This window comes from Sesamum indicum, linkage group LG8, assembly GCF_026168435.1.
Source record: "Sesamum indicum cultivar Baizhima isolate 11 linkage group LG8, ASM2616843v1, whole genome shotgun sequence".
NCBI lineage: Eukaryota > Viridiplantae > Streptophyta > Magnoliopsida > Lamiales > Pedaliaceae > Sesamum > Sesamum indicum.
Genome location: NC_142664.1, coordinates 13,678,084 through 13,699,593, shown reverse-complemented (window position 1 = coordinate 13,699,593; position 21,510 = coordinate 13,678,084). Strand labels below are relative to the sequence as shown.

The following is a 21,510-nucleotide window of genomic DNA, read 5'->3' as shown; positions in this document are numbered from 1 at the left end:
ACCATTTGGTGATCATATTGTTGTACTGTACCAAATTTACTCAATGAAACATACTTTTACCGAAAAAAAAATAACAGGTGAGAGGGTGACGGTTCATTTTCCGCCGAAAAGTGCTGAAGAAAACGCGAAGATACCTGCTGCTATGTCTTCGCCGGATTCTTCCTCCGTTTTTGGTGACCGGACGGCGACGGAAGTGATGGGCAAACGGTCGGAAAATTTGATGACGGTTCTCCGACCATCTCACCGGCGAACGGACGTGGAGCAAGCGGCGCTGAAGTGGCAGCAAGTTTGGATGATGTGGCGCCATGTGTGGATGATGTGGCGCTATGTGTGGATGAGGTAGAGGCTGACGTGGCGTATGAGGTTAATGCTGATGTCACTAATGATGTAACTGCTAAGGCTTATGTCACTGCTGATGTCACTGATGATGCTAGGGCTGATGTCACTGATGATGTAACTGCTAGGGCTGATGTCACCGATGATGTAACTGCTAGGGCTGATATCACTGATGATGCAACTGCTAGGGCTGATGTCACTGCTGATGTGTTGCAAAAAAACCTTAAATTCCAAAATTTGAATACTAATCATACGGGATTGTTCGTGGGGAATATTCCTTTGCAAACTTGTCCGGATGCGATAGTTGACGATAAAATTGCCCAAGCGTTCAACAACTCCACCCGCAAGACCCTCACATTTATTGCGCCTACCTTGCAAAATGGGGAGGTTATTGTGCGACCGACACTGGATATTATACACAATGGTTCTAAACGATGGAGGACTATTGCAGTGGGATACTTTCTTGGAAAAAGACCATATTTCCATCATGTGAAAGAGTGTGCGATGTCGGTCTGGTCGGATTTAGTTGAGGTTACAGCTACCAATAATGGGTTCTTCTTTTTTCAGTTCAAAACAATTATTGCGATGGAAGATATCATTGAAGGAGGACCGTGGCTTTTTCAGGGTCAGCCAATAGTATTACAAAAATGGGAGCCGGGAATGGTTTTGAGGAAACTGAAGCATACACAGGTACCTGTTTGGATTAAATTACGACACCTTCCAGTGGAGTTATGGACAGAAGAGGGCCTTAGTACGGTGGCCAGTGGAGTGGGAAAACCTCTATACCCGGATACCATAACGAGAGCATGCACGAGGCTGGATTTTGCTCGTGTATGCGTCATGCTTGATATCACCTCAACACTACCGAAACACATCATCATCATGACCCCAGACGAGGAAGGAGGGGAATCGCCTTGCAAGGTCGATGTCGAATATGAATGGGTTCCCCCGAAGTGCACGAGATGCATGAGCTTAGGCCACTCTATAAAAGATTGTTCGTTGAATAAAATAGCCAAACCCATTAAACCACCAGTGTCTGTTTATGTACCCAAGTCAAGAGGATCACGGGTACCTCGAATGCAGAACAAACGCGATGAAACGTCGGGGGATGCACTTGCAGTTCCTTCTCGGAATTCTTCTTTACCGCTGTTGGAAGGTACTCCATCACGGTCAGACATACATGCGTCTCCCACTCATCGTAAAAAGAGACGTGAGGATAAGGGTAAGGCGCTAGTCATTTATAATACTTTTGACGCCTTACAGATACTTGAAGATGCAGATGACGCTAATAGGGGTCCTAAGACAAGCAGCCCCAAGTATGGTGATCTATGTTGAATATGGCAATTTGGAATGTGCGTGGCCTGAACAAGAGAGACCATCAGCTTGCAGTAAAGGATCTTGTGGCTGAGTTCAGGTTAAATTTCATTGGTCTCCTTGAAACTCGAGTACGAGTTAATAATGCTTCTCATATTCAGTCTTTTTTATTACCTCATTGGAAATGGTTTATGAATTATGCGTTGACGGGTAATCGTATTTGGATTGGTTGGGATGACAATTTTCTTGATGTTACTGTGGTTGAGTTGAGTACACAATTTTTACACTGTCATGTCACTATCCGAGCTCTTCAGGAATCAGTTGATATTACTGTCATTTATGGGGCTACAGAGCTAGCGGACAGACGCTCACTTTGGGATTCACTTAGTACAATTGCCATCCAGTGCGTGGATACTCCATGGCTAGTCGGAGGTGATTTTAATGCAGTACGTGATCTCGGTGAAGTCTGTGGAGCTTCTGGTGACATACGGCCTGCAATGGAGGAATTCAATTATTGTATCCAGAATGCCGGATTGTTACCTCTACCCATGCAAGGAGAATGGTACACGTGGCACAATTGTAGTGCAAGTCCACGTAATCTATGGAAGCGACTTGATAGGATGCTCATTAATGATACATGATTGCCCGATTCCCCACATCCGCATATTTCAGCCTCACCCCGCGTACCTCGGATCATTCACCACTAGTGTTATGTGAGGATAGACAGCAGCAGTTGGGAGGTATGTTCCGTTTTGACAATTATCTTACCCTCTCACCAAAATTTATTCCTAGTGTGCAGAATGTTTGGAAACATGATGTAGTTGGTGTACCGATGTATGCGGTAACTCGAAAACTTAAAGCACTGAAACTAATCTTCCGGGAACAAAGGAGAAATAAGGGAGATTTATCGCACAATGTACAGTTGGCAAAGGGATTTCTTGAGGCGGCACAAAACCTGGTTAGTGCAAACAGGCAGGAGGAAGTATTCTTATTCTTGGAGCACTGTTGTCGGATGGTTTTGGCCAAAGCAGCGAAGCTCGAACAAACCATGTTACATCAGAGAGCAAAAATGGAGTGGATGAAAGATGGTGATCAATGCTCTAGGGTGTTTTTTCGCAAGATTGCACAGAGACGGGCAACTAGGAGAATTTTGCAAATCAATGATGAGCATGGGATCACTCACACGGAGCAGGAGGCTGTTATCAATGAATTTGTATCTTATTATCGTATCGTTTTGGGAGGACAAAGACGACGGGACATGATTGATATTCGGTTCCTCAGACCGTGGGCTAGACATCTAGTGACTGAGGATGAAACCAATTCTCTTTTATCACCATTCACCCCCTCGGATGTCAAAGAGGCAGTGTTCGATATTGTAGAGGATAAGGTACCGGGTCCCTGATGGGTACTCGTCAGGCTTCTTCAAAGCTGCCTGGCCGATTGTGGGAGGCGAGGTTACGAGGGCAGTATTAGATTTCTTCACTACCGGGAGGCTCTTGAAACAAATCAATACCACATTATTGGCGCTTATCCCGAAGGTACATTCCCCTATGTCCGTTGGTGATTTTCGACCTATTTCTTGTTGCAATTTCCTCTACAAGATTATTGCCAAACTTATTGTCAAAAGGCTGAGTGTGGTATTGGACAAAGTCATTAGCCCATGCCAAGCAGCATTCGTTCCTGGCAGAAGTATCGGAGACAATATCATGCTAGCTCAGGAACTTTTCTCGGGATACAATCAGTCACGCCTACCTCCCAGATGCGCGTTAAAAGTTGACATTAGAAAGGCGTATGACTCAGTTGAATGGGACTTCCTAGTTGCGGTTTTGGAACTTTTTGGGTTTCCACCCACTTTTGTCAGGTGGATTGAGGAATGTGTCACTACACCATCCTTCTCAGTAGGATTGAATGGAAAGCCACATGGATTCTTTTCGGGTGCAAGAGGACTTCGTCAGGGGGATCCTCTATCGTTGTACCTTTTTGTCCTCGTCATGGAGGTATTACACTTGGGATACCTACAGATAATTGACCAGGATGGGCTCTTTTCTTTTCATTGGAAGTGTCATTCAGCTCGGATTTTTCAGCTGGGATTTGCTGATGACTTGTTATTCTGCCGTGCGGATATGGTCTCTATTGAGGTCCTTAAGAGAGGGCTGGATCGATTTGCCGTTTGGTCGGGCCTCCGACTGAAAGTACAGAAAAGTCATCTTATTATTTCGCGGTCAGTATAGGGTTTACGTGAGGAGATGCTGGAAGCACTTGGATTTCAGGAGGGACTCCTTCCACTGAGGTATTTAGGTCTACCTCTATTATCCTCCAGATTAACTATTGCTGATTGTCAACCATTATTGGTGAAAATCGATAAACGTATTGCTGGTTGGGAGGGAATGACACTTTCAGATGCCGGTAGGGTACAAATTATTAAATCTGTACTCATGTCGTTGAGCTTTTATTGGGCTTCAGCGTTCATTTTACCAAAGAGAGTTATGAACGAAATTGAGAAGAGGCTGAGAAACTTCTTATGGAAGGGCCCAACAAATAGTGGCTATGCTAAGGTAGCATGGAAAGAATTGTGTAGGCCGGTGGACGAGGGAGGTCTTGGGTTCAAGGACATTACTACCTTGAATCGAGCCTTAATGACTAAGAAACTCTGTGATATCATTCAGTGTGATCGAACCTCTATTTGGGTTGAATGGCTATACCATGACCGGTTACGAGACACTTCCATATGGACAATCCGAGATCATGGAGGTTCATGGAGTTGGAGGAAACTCCTGCGTCTACGGATTTTTCTCCGTCCTATGGTGGACTACCAAATCGGAGATGGGCGGAAGTTTCACCTTTGGCAGGACCCGTGGCATTACCTCGGACCTCTTATTGAGATATTTCCATGTGGACCGAGGCTTCTTAGACTTGAGGAGTCAGCAAAACTCAGCATGGTGATTAGTGGAGGAGAATGGCAGTGGCCGCTTATCACAGATTTCGAGTGCTTGGAGATCACACATGTATTATCCACAATCCGTGGAGGAGATGACCGGATCGTATGGAGATTTGATCAGGGTCGACCCACAACACAGTCTCTCTACAGTTTATTTGATCCCCCAGGACCGAACGTAGGTTGGGCTTCGCTACTTTCGGGCTCACTAAAGATTCCACGTCACTTATTCATCCTATGGCTTGCTATTCTTGGCAAGCTGCCTATGACAGACAAACCATGGTTATCTCACTTTGGTGATTGCATACTTTGTAACGAAGGGGCAACAGAGACACATTCACACCTTTTCTTCCAGTGCAGATTTAGCCGACAGTGTCTCACAGTAATCCAGAGAAAGGTACGATTTCATTGGCCCAATAGAGACTGGGTGAACGACATTGAGTGGGCTTCTCATAGACGGAGGGGTAAACACATCGTTAACATAGCTTATCGAGCACTACTGGCATTTTCTGTTTACCATATTTGGAGGGAGAGAAACATAAGACGTTTTGAGCAAAGAGAGAGGACTCCGAGCACCATGGCGTTATTGATAGTTGATGATGTCAGGCAACAAATCATTAGTATTTCATTAGCTAGTTCTGTCAGTACACGAGCTTTGTATAGACTATGGCGTATCCCTTGGCCTGTCGAGGGGGAAACCACCAGATGATCACTTTGTTGTACTGTACCATTTTTTTACTTAATGAAAATTACATTTACCGAAAAAAAAGGTTGCTATTTCACATACGGGCATTTTTGTTGGGAATATTCCGCTTCAAACAACTTTGGATGATTGTTTTGGTGAGGATAAAATTGCACGTGCGTTCAATAACTCATCCCGGGTCGAACCGATGAGGCAAAATGGAGAGGTTGTGGTTACGGCAGTTGGATATTTTCTTGGGAAGCGACCATACTACCACCACTTAAAAGAATATGCTCATTCGGTGTGGCCGGCACTTCGTGAGGTCAGTGCTACAGCTAATGGATTCTTTTTCTTCCAATTCAAATCAGTAATTGACATGGAGGAGGTGATCGAGGGGGGACCATGGCTATTCCAAGGACAACCAATAGTTCTCCAGAAATGGAAACCAGGGGTGGCCATGAGGAAACTGAAACATACACAAGCGCCCGTTTGGATCAAGCTGAGGCACCTTCCGATGGAATTTTGGACAACAGATCGATTGAGTACTGTTGCGAGTGGAGTGGGAAAGCCACTTTATCCGGATGCGATAACCAGAGCATGCACGAGACTGAACTTCGCTCGAGTATGCGTGATGGTGGACGTCTCACAGAATTTACCAAATCATGTCATCATCATGACTCGAGATGAAGATGGCGGGGAGACACCATGCAAAGTGGATGTCGAATACGAATGGCTCCCACCAAAATGCTTGGATTTTGTATGACATTGGGGCACTCGACTAAGGAATGTCCACTTACTAAACTCAAGAAAACAACAAAGCCACTTATTCTTTCAGTGCAGATTTAGTCGACAGTGTCTCACAGCTATCCGGAGAATGGTACGATATTCTTGGCCCAATAGAGACTGGATAACGGATATTGAATGGGCTTCCCAAAAATGGAGAGGTAAACACATTGTTAACATATCTTATCGAGCACTATTAGCATCATGTGTTTACCACATTTGGAGGGAGAGAAACTTGAGAAGATTCGAGCACACCGAGAGGACACCTAGCACCATGGCTTTATTGATAGTTGAGGATATCAAGTAGCGGATCCTTAGTATCTCTCTACCTAGATCAGTCAGTACAAGAGCTTTATATAGACTGTGGCGTATCCCTTGGCCTGTCGAGGGAGAAACCAACTGATAACCACACTGTTGTACTGTACTACTATTTCATTTTACTTAATGATACTTACATTTACCAAAAAAAAAAAACCACCGGTGGCTGTGTATGTACCAAAACCTTTCGCCGCCCGGGTAACAACCGAACCCTTTAGGGTACAGAAACCGCGTCAGGACTGTGAGGTGGTTGATGGAAGGAAGGATGGTGATAACCCTGCTGAAAGTAATACTACTAGACAGGATAATCGGTGTTAGGAAGTGGTCATTTATAATGCATTTGAAGCTCTACATCTTATTGACGATACAAATGAGCAACTGGGGGTCCTAATACAAGCAGCCCCATAGGATATGACCCATGTTGAATATTGCCGTCTGGAATGTACGTGGGCTGAATAAACGAGACCATCAGCTCGCATTAAAGGATCTCGTCTCGGAATACAGGTTACTCTTCTTGGGCATTCTTGAAACTCGCGTTCGTATCAATAATGTGATGCATATTCAATCTTTTCTGCTACCTCAATGGAAATGGTTTGTTGACTATGCAAATGTGGGAAACCGTATATGGCTAGCATGGGATGATAATGCTATTGATGTTCATATTCTTGATTTGGGTGAACAATACATACATTGTCGTGTCATGAATAGGGCTCACAATGAAATTGTTATCATTACTGTTGTTTATGGTGCTTCTGAAGTGATTGGTCGATGGGCCCTATGGAATTCTCTACAAACCCTTGCCCCACAGTGCACGGACATTCCATGGCTGGTGGGAGGGGATTTCAATGCAGTCCGCGATATTAATGAGGTGTGTGGCATCTCGGGAGATATAAGGATTACTATGGAAGATTTCAACAATTGTATTCAGGAAGCTAGATTGTTGCCAATGCCTATGCAAGGTGAACGGTACACTTGGCACAATTGCAGCATGTCTACGAGGAGCCTATGGAAACGATTGGATAGGGTACTCATCAATGATCGCTGGCTCGCACGGTTTCCTACTTCATCATATCATAGCCTTACACCCCGTACTTCGGACCACTCGCCGTTGGTCTTATTTGGGGATTCACAGCATCATAATAATGGAGGTATGTTTCGGTTCGATAATTACCTAACCCTATCGCCTGATTTTATCCCCAGTGTCCAGAATATTTGGCAACATGAGGTGATTGGCGTGCCTATGTATGCGGTGACACATAAACTTAAGGCCCTGAAACCGGTCTTCAGACAACAGAGGAGGAATAAAGGGGATTTGTCCCATAACGTCCAATTGGCGAAGGGATTTCTCGAGGAGGCGCAAAACTTGGTGAGCTTGGATAGACAAAATGAACTATTCCTCTACCTTGAACACTGCTGTCCTTTTGTGTATGCTAAAGCTGTCAAGATAGAGCAAATTATGCTACAGCAAAGAGCTAAGATGCAGTGGATGAAGGGGGGTGACCAATGTTCCAGGGTTTTCTTCCGCAAGATCGCTCAAAGAAGGGCGGGGAGGAGGATCTTGCAGATCAATGATGAAAATGGAACCACTCACACAGAACCGGAGGAGGTTATACATGAGTTTGTATCCTATTATCAAAACCTCTTAGGAGGTAACATACGTCAAATATTGGTGGATATTAACTATCTCAGACCTTGGTCGAGACATATTATTACCAATGAGGAGGCAAGCCATTCACCTTTTACACCGGAAGATGTGAAGAATGCCGTGTTCGACATTTCTGAGGACAAGGCTCCGGGCCCTGATGGATACTCATCTGGATTCTTTAAAGCAGCCTGGCCAGTGGTGGGGACTGAGGTTACAAGGGCGGTACTGAATTTCTTCACCACGGGGAAACTTCTTAAGCAAGTTAACTCTACATTATTGGCTTTAATCCCAAAGGTACATAATCCTATGACTATTGGTGATTTTAGACCTATATCATGCTGCAATGTTTTATATAAGATCATTGCTAAATTACTTGTCCAACGATTGAGTGTGGTGCTGGACAAGTTAATCAATCCGAGTCAGGCAGCATTTATCCCGGGACGAAGCATTGGAGACAACATTTTGCTTGCTCAGGAACTGTTCACGGGATATAATCAGACGCGGCTTCCCCCTAGATGCGCACTTAAAGTGGACATTAGGAAGGCCTATGACACGGTTGAATGGGACTTCCTTGTGGCGACTTTGCAACTATTTGGGTTTCCACCAACCTTCACAAGGTGGATTGAGGAATGCATCTCGACGACCTCTTTTTCGGTTGGTCTTAATGGAAATCCACATGGGTTCTTTGATGGAGCGAGAGGTCTACGTCAGGGAGATCCTTTATCCCCATTCCTGTTTGTGCTAGTTATGGAAGTTCTGCATATTGGTTATCTGCAATTAATTGAGCAGGATATGCAATTCACATTTCACTGGAAGTGTGAGCTAGCAAGAGTATTCCAATTGGGATTCGCGGATGATCTCCTGCTATTCTGTAGAGCTGATTTGGACTCGGTTAGAGTCCTTAAGGTGGGACTGGACCGATTTGCTGAATGGTCGGGCCTTCGGTTGAATACTCAAAAGAGTCACATTATTATATCCCGGTCTGCACATGCAAGGAAAGATCAGTTGCTATCGCTCTTGGGATTTCAGGAGGGACATCTCCCGATGAGGTACTTAGGCCTTCCTTTAATCTCATCTAGATTGACTATATCAGACTGTCAGCCACTTCTGTCCAAAATTGATGCACGTATTGCGGGATGGGAGGGTATGTCGTTATCATATGCTGGGCGGGTACAAATCATTAAATCTGTACTTTCAGCATTGAGCATTTATTGGGCTTCTGCATCCATACTACCGAAGGCGATCATTAAGGAAGTAGAGAAACGCCTTCGAAGGTTCCTTTGGAAAGGCACCTCAATGACGGGTTATGCCAAAGTTGCGTGGAAGGATGTTTGCAAATCGATTGGGGAAGGATGCCAAGGAATAAAAGATATTGATGCACTTAACCGAGCACTGATGACTAAGAAGTTGTGTGATGTCATTAGATGTGACCGAACGTCTATCTGGGTTGAGTGGCTGCAGCTCGGACGACTACAAAATAATTCCATTTGGACTGTTGACGAGAAGGGTGGATCGTGGGGTTGGAGAAAGCTGCTTCGTCTACGCAGCCTTATCCAACCAATGGTGGAGTGTCGTATTGGAGATGGGAGGACCTTCTATCTTTGGAAGGATCCATGGCATCACCTTGGCCCCCTGATTTCTAGATTTCCACGAGGACCTAGTTTACTTGGGCTTGATGAATCTACCAAGCTCAATACGGTTATTGATGAGGGCCAATGGCACTGGCCCCTCATAACAGATTTGGAATACCTTCAAATTATTTATATACTACCCAAGATCCATGGTGGAGATGATAGAATCATTTGGCGTTTCTTTTTTTTGGGTAAATGTAAGTTTCATTAAGTAAAAAAAGTAGTACAATACAACAATGTGATCATCACTTAGTTTCTCCCTCGTCAAGCCAAGGGATACGCCATAGTCTATATAAAGCTCATGTACTGACTGATGTAGGTAAGCTAATGCTAAGGATTTGCTGTCTAATATCCTCAACTATCAATAATGCCATGGTGCTCGTTCTCCTCTCGGTGTGCTCAAATCGTCTCAAGTTTCTCTCCCTCCAAATGTGGTAAACACATGCTGCTAATAGTGCTCAATAAGACATGTTAACAATGTGTTTACCTCTCAATTTCTGGGAAGCCCAGTCAACATCCATTTGCCAGTCTCTATTGGGCCAGGAAAATCGTACCATTCTTCGTATTGCTGCAAGACATTGTCGACTGAATCTGCATTGAAAAATAGGTGTCCATGTGTCTCCATCGCTCCCTCGGTACATAGAATACAAGGGCCAAGGTGGGCTAACCACGGTTTGTCCGTCGTGGCCAACTTGCCAAGAATAGCAAGCCATAGGATGAATAAGTGACGTGGGATCTTCAGTGATCTCGAAAGTAGTGAAGACCAGCCTACTTTCGGTCCTGGGGATCAATTAACCTATACAGAGCCTGAGATGTGGGATACCCCTGCTCAAATCTCCAGATGATACGGTCTTCCCCTCCATGGATCGTGGGGAATGAATGTGTGATTTCCAAACACTCAAAATTTGTGATAAGAGGCCACTGCCATTCTCCTCCACTAATCACTGTACTGAGTTTGGCTGATTCCTCTATTCCGAGTAGCCTCGGTCCCCATGGGAATGTGTCACTAAGAGGGCAAAGATAATGCCACGGGTCCTGCCAAAGGTAGAATCTCCTCCCGTTTCCGATTTGATAGTCGACCATAGGCCGGAGGAAAACTCGTAGACATAGAATTTTCCGCCAACTCCATGAGCCTCCATGCTCCCGAATCGTCCAAATGGAGGTGTCTCGTAACCGTCCCCGATATAGCCATTCCACCCATAATGAGGTCCTATTGCACATAATGATATCACATAGTTTCTTCATCATTAATGCACGATTCAAGATAGGAATCCTTGAATCCTAATCCTCCCTCATCCGTCGGTCGACATAGATCCTTCCATGCTACCTTTGCATAACCGGTAGTTGTTGTCCCCTTCCACAAGAATGTACGCAGCCTCTTTTCAATTTCATTTGTAACTTTCTTTGGCAAGATGAATGCCGATGCCCAATATAAACTCAGCAACATGAGTACAGATTTTATAATTTGCACCTTACCGGCATATGAAATAGCCATTCCCTCCCAACCAGCAATACGCTTATCAATTTTCAACAATAATGGATGACAATCAGCGATCGTTAATCGAGAAGATAAAAGAGGCAATCCCAAGTACCTCATCGGTAAGACTCCCTCTTGAAACCCGAGTGTTGCCAGCATCTCCTCGCGTAATCCTTGTGCTGACCGCGAGATAATAAGATGGCTTTTCTGCACGTTCAGCCTGAGACCCGACCATTCAGCAAAGCGATCCAATCCAGTTTTGAAGATTCCAATAGAATTCATATCAGCTTTACAAAATAGCAGCAAATCATCAGCAAATCCCAACTGAAAAACCCTAGCTGTATCACACTTCCAGTGGAAGGAAAATAATTCATCCTGGTCAATCAACTGTAGGAAACCCAAGTGAAGGACTTCCATCACAAGCACGAACAAGTATGGTGATAGAGGATCACCCTATCGAAGCCCTCGGCCCCCTTAAAGAAACCATGAGGTTTCCCATTCAGCCCAACAGAAAACGAGGGTGTTGACACACACCTCAATCCACTTCACGAAAGGAGAGGGGAACCCAAAATCATTTGGCGTTTCCCGGATGGCTGACCCACAGCCCAAGCCCTATACAGACTTATCTGCCCGCCCGGACCAAAAGTAGGTTGGACTTCACTACTTTCGGGTTCGCTAAAGATCCCACGACATTGTTTTATCCTATGGATGGCTATTCAGGAAAAACTACCAACGACAGACAAACCCTGGCTCACACACATTGGAGGGTGTATTCTATGTGATGAAGAAACAACCGAGACACATAATCACTTATTCTTCCGATTTCGATTTAGCAGAAGATGCCTTATAGCCATACGGGAAATAATTCGATTCGATTGGCCCAATCGCACATGGGCAATGGATGTGGAATGGGCAGTGAAAAAATGGAGAGGGAAGCATATCATCAATGCAGCATACCGAGCGTTACTTGGGTCATTAGTTTACCATTTGTGGCGAGAAAGAAACTCCAGACGGTTCCAGCAAAGTGAACACCCGCCTAATGTATTGGCTTCTCATATTATTGACGATGTTAGGCAGAAGATTTTGAGCCTTAATCTTTCCAGTTCGATTAGTACATGTGCTCTTTATAGACTATGGCGTATCCCTTGGCCTGTCGAGGGACTACCCAATTAATTGTTGTACTATACCATATTTTTCATTAATGAAATTTACAATTACCAATTCACTGTTGTACTGTACCATTATTTCATAATGCAAATTACATTTACCCAAAAAAAAGAAATTTACCATTACCGAAAAAAAAAATTTGCTATGCGTAATAATAACTACAAGTTAGTGTAAAAAGGAAACAAAGTTCCTTTAATAAAACTGTGCAAAAAAGCTAAATTTGGAACGTACACAGAGTTCCACCAAACTTGACCCAAACGTAGGAATAGACCCATGCATTTGTGTGGTAAATTTGCTTAGCGTAACAATAACTACAAATTAGTGTAAAAGGAAAAATGAACTTGCTTTAACAAAACCGTGCAAAACAGCTTAATTCTGAACATTCTCAAAATTCTACGAAACTTGCCCCAAATGTAGGTCTGGACCCATGCATTTTTGTGGTAAATTTGATAAGCGTAATAATAACTACAAGTTAGTGTAAAAGGAAACGAACTTGCTTTAATAAACCGTGCAAAACAGCTAAATATTGAACGTTCATAGAATTCCACGAAACTTGACCCAAACGATGGTCTAGACCCATATATTTGTGTCGTAAATTTTCTAAGCGTAAAAATAACTACAAGATAGTGTAAACAGGAAACAAATTTTCTATAATAATGCCGTGCAAAATAGCTAAATTCTGAACGTTCTCGGAATTCCACGAAACTTGACCCAAACGTAGGTTTAAATTCATGCATCTGTGTGGTAAATTTGCAAAGCTTAATAATAACTACAAGTTAGTGTAAAAGAAAAATGAACTTGCTTTAATAAAACCGAGCAAAACAACTAAATTGTGAACGTTCTCAAAATTCCACGAAACTTGACCGAAACGTAAGCCTAGACCCATGCATTTGTGTGGTAAATTTGCTAAGCATAATAATAACAACAAGTTAATGTAAAAGGAAAAATAACTTGCTTTAATAAAACCGTGCAAAACAGCTAAATTTTGAATGTTCTTAGAATTCCACGAAACTGGAACCAAACGCAGGTCTAATCCCATGCATTTGTGTGGTAAATTTGCTAAGCGTAACAATAACTACAAGTTAGTGTAAAAGGGAAACAAACTTGCTTTAATAAAATCGTGCAAAACAGCTAAGTATTGAACGTTCATAGAATTTCACGAAGCTTGATCCAAAAGTTGGTGTAGACCCATGTATTTGTGTGGTACATTTGCTAAGCGTAATGATAATTACAAGTTAGTGTAAAAATGGTAACGAACTAGCTCTAATAAACCGTGCAAAACAGCGAAATATTGAACGTTCATAGAATTCCACGAAACTTGACCCAAACGTTGGTCTAGACCCATATATTTTTGTGGTAAATTTTGCAAGCGTAATAATAACTACAAGATAGTGTAAATAGGAAAGGAATTTTTTTTAATAATGCCGTGCAAAAGAGCTAAATTTTGAACGTTCTCATCATTCCAGGAAATATAACCCAAACGTAGGTTTAAATTCATGCATTTGTGTGGTAAATTTGCAAAGCTTAATAATAACTCCAAGTTAGTGTAAAAGGGAAAAGAACTTGCTTTAATAAAACCGAGTAAAACAGCTAAATTTTGAACGTTCTCAGAATTCCACGAAACTTGACCGAAACGTACGTCTAGACCCATGCACTTGTGTGGTAAATTTGTTAAGCGTAATAATAACAACAAGTTAATGCAAAAGGAAAAAGAACTTGTTTTAATAAAACCGTGGAAAACAGCTAAATTTTGAATGTTCTTAGAATTCCACGAAACTGGAACCAAACGTCGGTCTAGTCCCATGCATTTGTGTGGTAAATTTGCTAAGCGTAACAATAACTACAAGTTAGTGTAAAAGGGAAACGAACTTGCTTTAATAAAATCGTGCAAAACAACTAAATATTGAACGTTCATAGAATTCCACGAAATTTGACCCAAACGTTGGTCTAGACCCATGTATTTGTGTCGTAAATTTGCTAATTGTAATAATAACTACAAGTTAGTATAAACGGGAAACGAATTTGCTGTAATAAAGTCGTGCAAAACAGCTAAATTTTGAATGTTCTCAGAATTCCACGAAACTTGACCCAAACGTAGGTCTAAACTCATGCATTTGTGTGGTAAATTTGCAAAGAGTAATAATAACTACAAGTTAGTGTAACAGGAAAACGAACTTGCTTTAATAACACCGAGCAAAACAACTAAATTTTGAACGTTCTCAGAATTCCACGAAACTTGACCCAAACGTAGATCTAAACTCATGCATATGTGTGGTAAATTTGCAAAGAGTAATAATAACTACAAGTTAGTGTAACAGGAAAACAAACTTGTTTTAATAAAACCGAGCAAAACAACTAAATTTTGAACGTTCTCAGAATTCCATGAAACTTGACCCAAACGTAGGCCTAGACCCATGCATTTGAATGGTAAATTTGCTAAGCGTAATAATAACAACAAGTTAGTGTAAAAGTAAAAAAAACATGCTTTAACAAAACCGTGCAAAACAACCAAATTTTGGACGTTCTTAGAATTCGACGAAACATGACCCAAACATTGGTCTACACCCATGCATTTGTGTTATAAATTTGCAAAGCGTAATAATAAATACAAGTTAGTGTATAAGAGAAACAAACTTGCTTTAATAAAACCATGCAAAATAGCTAAATTTTGAATGTTCTCAGAATTCCACGAAACTGGAACCAAACGTAGGTCTAGTCCCATGCATTTGTGTGGTAATTTGCTAAGCGTAACAGTAACTACAAGTTAGTGTAAAAGGAAAACGAACTTGCTTTAATAAAATCGTGCAAAACAGCTAAATATTGAACGTTCATAGAATTTTACGAAACTTGACCCAAACGTTAGTGTAAACCCATGTATTTGTGTGGTACATTTGCTAAGCGTAATGATAGTCCCATGCATTTGTGTGGTAAATTTGCTAAACGTAACAATAACTACAAGTTAGTGTAAAAGGAAAACGAACTTGCTTTAATAAAATCGTGCAAAACAACTAAATATTGAACGTTCATAGAATTCCACGAAACTTGACCCAAACGTTCGTCTAGACCCATGTATTTGTGTGGTAAATTTGCTAAGCGTAATAATAACTACAAGTTAGTATAAACGGGAAACGAATTTGCTGTAATAAAGCTGTGCAAAACAGCTAAATTTTGAACGTTCTCATAATTCCACGAAAGTTGACCCAAACGTAGGTCTAAACTCATGCATTTGTGTGGTAAATTTGCAAAGAGTAATAATAACTACAAGATAGTGTTACAGGAAAACGAACTTGCTTTAATAAAACCGAGCAAAACAGCTAAATTTTGAACTTTTCTCAGAATTCCACGAAACTTGACCCAAACTTAGGTCTAAACTCATGCATGTGTGTGGTAAATTTGCAAAGAGTAATAATAACCACAAGTTAGTGTAACAGGAAAACGAACTTGTTTTAATAAAACCGAGCAAAACAACTAAATTTTGAACGTTCTCAGAATCCCACGAAACTGGACCCAAACGTAGGCCTAGACACATGCATTTGAATGGTAAATTTACTAAGCGTAATAATAAAAACAAGTTAGTGTAAAAGAAAAAACAACTTGCTTTAACAAAACCGTGCAAAACAGCTAACTTTTGAACATTCTTAGAATTCAACGAAAATTGACCCAAACGTTGGTCTACACCCATGCATTTGTGTTGTAAATTTGCAAAGCGTAATAATAAATACAAGTTAGGGTATAGGGAAACAAACTTGCTTTAATAAAACCATGCAAAACAGCTAAATTTTGAATGTTCTCAAAATTCCACGAAACTGGACCAAACATAGGGCTACTCCCATGCATTTGTGTGGTAATTTGCTAGCGTAACAGTAACTACAAGTTAGTGTAAAAGGAAAATGAACTTGCTTCAATAAAATCGTGCAAAACAACTAAATATTGAACGTTCATAGAATTCCACGAAACTTGACCCAATGTTGGTGTAGACCCATGTATTTGTGTGGTACATTTGCTAAGCGTAATGATAATTACAAGTTAGTGTAAAAATAGAAACGAACTTGCTTTCATAAACCGTGGAAAACAGCTAAATATTCAAGGTTCATAGAATTCCACGAAACTTGACCGAAACGTTGGTCTAAACCCATGTATTTGTGTGGTAAATTTGCTAAACGTAATAATAACTACAAGTTAGTGTAAACAGGAAACGAATTTGCTGTAATAAAGCCGTGCAAAACAGCTAAATTTTGAACGTTCTCAAAATTCCACGAAACTTGACCCAAACGTAGGTATAAACTCATGCATTTGTGTGGTAAATTTGTAAAGATTAATAATAACTACAAGTTAGTGTAACAGGGAAACGAACTTGTTTTAATAAATTCTCTCACTAAAAATTCTCTCCCAACTACCCTCTCTTCTCTCTCACACACTCGCACACACTCAAAAACACACATTAGCATGGATGGAGGTGGAGATGGCGGAGCTGCCTCACCGGCCGGAGCAGGGGGGACGGCCGACGATGGGGAACCAAATGGGGGTGGTCTGACTTCCGGCGATCGCTTGGAAGCCGGAAAAATACAAATCCGACGAGAATGTGAAGAGTCGGGTTTCGAGAAATCGCCGGCAAACAGCGCCAATCTGGAAACGGAGGATGAACAGACATCAATGGGGGGAAGATCTACACTCCAGACTCTGAAAGGCGTGATCTTGGCTGGGAAATCGACGATCAACCAAGCGCCGCCGGATCTAGGATTTTTTGCCATGGAAGACGAAACGTCAGGTTCATTGGAGACGATAGATACTGATACTTTTCTGGTAAATAGGAGTGGATTGGACACCATGACGATGAGAGGAAGGATTTCGAACGATCAAGATGAGAAATCGGCTATGGATAATATGAGTTTCAATGCGCCGCAAAAACTAGGGTTTGGTGAAGCTTCGGCTCCATCCATCAATGGCGGACGGACTGCTATTCCTTCTCCCCGCGATTTTAATAGTACTGAATTCTTGAATCTTGCGAACAGAATTGTGGATGTTGGTGATACAGATTCAATAGAAGCTTTGGCGAAACTTAAAGCTCGTTGGGAGGCCAAATTCGGCCATGGCGAAAATCTGAGACAACAAACGGGGACCGGAAACACACTGACGTTTGGACGTCTTCCTCTTCGGGCTCGACGGGGTACAATGGTTGAAAGGGCGTTGGCGCACGGAATAGTGCCACCGGTGCCGTACAAGAAATCTGAAACGGTTTTGGGGAAGAAGACAACATGTCTTGTTACTACTCCGGTTATGCAGCAAACTCCGGCGACTTTGGATGCTGCCCAGATTCAGGCGACGGCGACTGATCAGCGACGAACAGCATTGACGGCTGCTACAGATTTTCCGGCGAAAAAACAGCAGCAACATGAAGGAGGTGATGACATATGCGATGATGTAAGCGCTGACATGTGTGATGACGCAACAGATGATGTGGAAGCTGATGCAGGCGCTGACCTATATGATGATGTAGGTGATGACACAGGCGCTGATGCAGCTGCTGATGTATTACATGACATTAGCAATACAATGGAAAAAATTAGTCCTCTCCCTACACAAGTGCGTTCCTTTCCTACGGGTTTGTTTGTGGGTAATATTCCGCTAAATGCAAATTTGAATGTGAACGTGGATGATAAAATTGCCGATGCTTTTAATAATTCATCTCGGAGGACTCTTTCATACATACCCCCTACAATACAAAATGGAGAAGTGGTTGTGAGACCTACAATGGAAACTATTCGCAATGGATCAACTAAGTGGAAGACCACCGCGATCGGTTATTTACTTGGAAAACGACCGTACTTTTATCACGTTAAAGACTTTGCTTTCTCAGTTTGGCCTGGATTGCAGGAGGTGAAGGCCACATCAAACGGTTTTTTCTTTTTCCAGTTTAAGACAATTGCATACATGGAAGAAGCAATTGAAGGAGGACCGTGGTTGTTCCAAGGACAACCAATTGTACTACAGAAATGGGAACCAGGGATGGCGATGAGGAAATTAAGACATACACAGGTCCCAGTTTGGATAAAAATGAGACACTTACCGGTTGAATTGTGGACTGAAGAGGGCCTCAGCACGGTGGCCAGCGGCATAGGCAAACCCCTATATCCGGATGCTATTACGAGGGCATGCACGAGATTGGACTTCGCTCGTGTATGCATCATGTTGGATGTGAGCTCCAACTTACCTAAACATATTATCATTATGACTCCTGACGAGGAAGGAGGAGAGACACCGTGCAAAATTGACGTGGAATATGAATGGTTACCTTCCAAATGTACCAGTTGTATGACATTAGGCCACTCGGCTAAGGATTGTGTGCTCAATAAACCATCCAAACCAATTAAACCACCGGTAGCCGTTTACGTTCCAAAAAAGGGACCTGCAGAGCCGACTATGGTGCATGATCAGGAGATAACACCACCACCTCGAGGGGTGGAAAAGTAGAGAGATGGTCGTGAATCTCCTCGTCGAGGGGGAATGAGGACAAATCGAGCAGAGAATGGTAAGGAGATTGTAGTATATAATACATTTGATGCTCTACACTTAATTGACGATGCAGATGATATAGCACGGGGTCCTAACCAAAGCAGCCCCATACTTGGTGATCCATGTTGAACACAGCTATATGGAATGTTCGTGGCCTGAATAAAAGAGACCATCAGCTAGCAGTGCAGGACATCGTTGCTGAGTTCAGGTTACAACTTCTTGGTCTTCTTGAAACCCGTGTTCGTATTAATAATGTAGCAACTATTCAATCGTTCTTATTACCTAATTGGAAATGGTTTGTGGATTATGGAATGGTTGGTAATCGGATTTGGATTGCGTGGGATGATAATTTTATTGATGTTGATGTCGTTGAATGTGGTACACAATTCATCCACTGCCTTGTTTATATTCGGTCAATACATGAGTCAATTGCCATCACTATGATTTATGGAGCTACGGAGGTGGCAGATAGGAGGGAGTTATGGGGTTCCCTAGAGACTATTGCCATGCAGACTGGTGATATCCCTTGGCTTATTGGAGGGGATTTCAATGCGGTACGAGACATTAGTGAAATATTTGGAGCATCAGGAGATGTTCGGATGGCAATGGAAGAGTTTAATGACTGCATTCAGAATGCAGGTCTACTACCACTACCCATACAGGGGGAATGGTACACGTGGCATAACTGCAGTGCAAGTCCACGGAATCTTTGGAAAAGGTTGGATCGAATGATGATTAATGATAGATGGATGGCTCAATTCCCAACATCTTTTTACACTAGCCTCACTCCACGTACTTCAGATCACTCACCGCTGGTGCTATACGGGGACAGCCAACAACAATATGGAGGTATGTTTCGATTCGACAATTATCTCACCCTATCACCAGAGTTTATTCCCAGTGTGCAGCAGATTTGGCAACATAACATTATTGGGGCGCCTATGTATGCGGTAACGAGGAAACTCAAAGCACTTAAATCGGTGTTTAGAGAGCAGAGGAGGAATAAAGGAGACTTATCACATAATGTCCAACTGGCAAAAGGGTTTCTTGAGATGGCGCAATTACTTGTCAGTTCGAACAGGCAGGATGAATTATTATTACAGTTGGAACATTGTTGCCGATTCATACTGGCTAAAGCAGCCAAAATTGAACAAAGTATGCTCCAACAACGAGCAAAAATGCAGTGGATGAAGGGGGGTGACCAGTGCTCCCGGGTATTCTTTCGTAAGATCACTCAACGGAGGTCGGCGCGAAGAATCTTACAAATTAATGATGATCATGGAGCCACTCACACAGAACCACAAGAGGTAGTCAATGAATTTGTCATGTACTATCAAAACTTGCTTGGTGGGGAACAAAGGAGAGACGTGATTGATCTACGATTCCTTCGACCGTGGGTCAAACACCTATTGAGTGAAGAGGATGTTAACTCTTTACTCTTGCCATTCACACCAGCGGATGTTAAACAAGCAGTCTTTGACATTGCTGAGGATAAGGCACCGGGGCCGGACGGATATTCATTGGGCTTTTTCAAAGCTGCATGGTCTATAGTGGGGCAGGAAGTGACTTCGACAGTTCTGGATTTCTTTAATACGGGACGACTTCTGAAGCAGATAAATACTACACTTCTGGCGCTTATTCCCAAGGTACATACACCTATGACAGTTGGTGATTTTCGTCCTATATCTTGCTGTAATGTGTTATATAAAATCATTGCCAAACTCCTTGTTCAACGGCTGAGTATGATATTAGACAAACTAATTAGTCCATGCCAAGCGGCATTTGTGCCCGGACGAAGCATTGGAGACAATATTATGTTGGCACAGGACCTATTTATAGGCTACAACCAGGCCCGTCTACCACCCCGGTGTGCTTTGAAAGTGGACATTCGAAAGGCTTATGACACGGTGGAGTGGGATTTTATGATCGCGGTAATGGAGTTATTTGGGTTCCCCCCTAATTTCGTGAAGTGGATTGAGATGTGTGTCACTACAACTTCATTTTCTGTTGGGCTGAATGGGAAACCTCATGGTTTCTTTAAGGGGGCCAGAGGGCTTCGACAGGGAGATCCTCTTTCGCCATACTTGTTCGTGCTTGTAATGGAAGTACTACACTTGAGTTTCCTACAGTTGATTGATCAGGATGAATTATTTTCCTTCCACTGGAAATGTGATTCATCCAGAGTTTTTCAGTTGGGTTTTGCTGATGATTTGTTGTTATTCTGTCATGCTGATATGGACTCTATTGGAGTCTTTAAAACAGGATTGGATCGATTTGCTGTATGGTCGGGGCTCAGGCTAAACGTGCAGAAAAGCCATCTTATTATCTCACGTTCAGCCCAAGGACTTCGCGATGAGATGCTGACAGCACTCGGGTTTCAGGAGGGTGTCCTCCCGATGAGGTACTTGGGACTACCACCCTTATCCTCTCGCTTAACAATTGCTGATTGTCGCCCATTATTGATGAAAATTGATAAACGTATTGCTGGTTGGGAGGGTATTGCATTGTCATATGCTGGTAGAGTACAAATTATTAAATCTGTACTCATGGCGTTGAATTTATACTGGGCTTCAGCGTTCATACTGCCAAAGAAAGTTACCAATGAAATTGAGAAGAAGCTGAGAACTTTCTTGTGGAAAGGGACATCAACAAGTGGATATGCCAAGGTTGCCTGGAAAGACCTGTGCCGGCCGAAGGAGGAAGGAGGGA

General features: G+C 42.5%; 1 protein-coding gene across 1 annotated transcript; it reads left to right on the top strand.

Moving 5' to 3' along the window:
- The first annotated feature begins 1,673 nt into the window (after positions 1–1,673).
- On the top strand, positions 1,674–6,030 carry LOC148787217 (uncharacterized). Its single transcript, XM_088883533.1, has 6 exons — positions 1,674–2,212; positions 2,323–3,037; positions 3,252–3,647; positions 3,735–3,871; positions 3,971–4,589; positions 5,356–6,030. The coding sequence occupies exons 1-6, from the start codon at positions 1,674–1,676 to the stop codon at positions 6,028–6,030; spliced, it is 3,081 nt and encodes a 1,026-aa protein (XP_088739659.1).
- Positions 6,031–21,510: the final 15,480 nt, after the last annotated feature.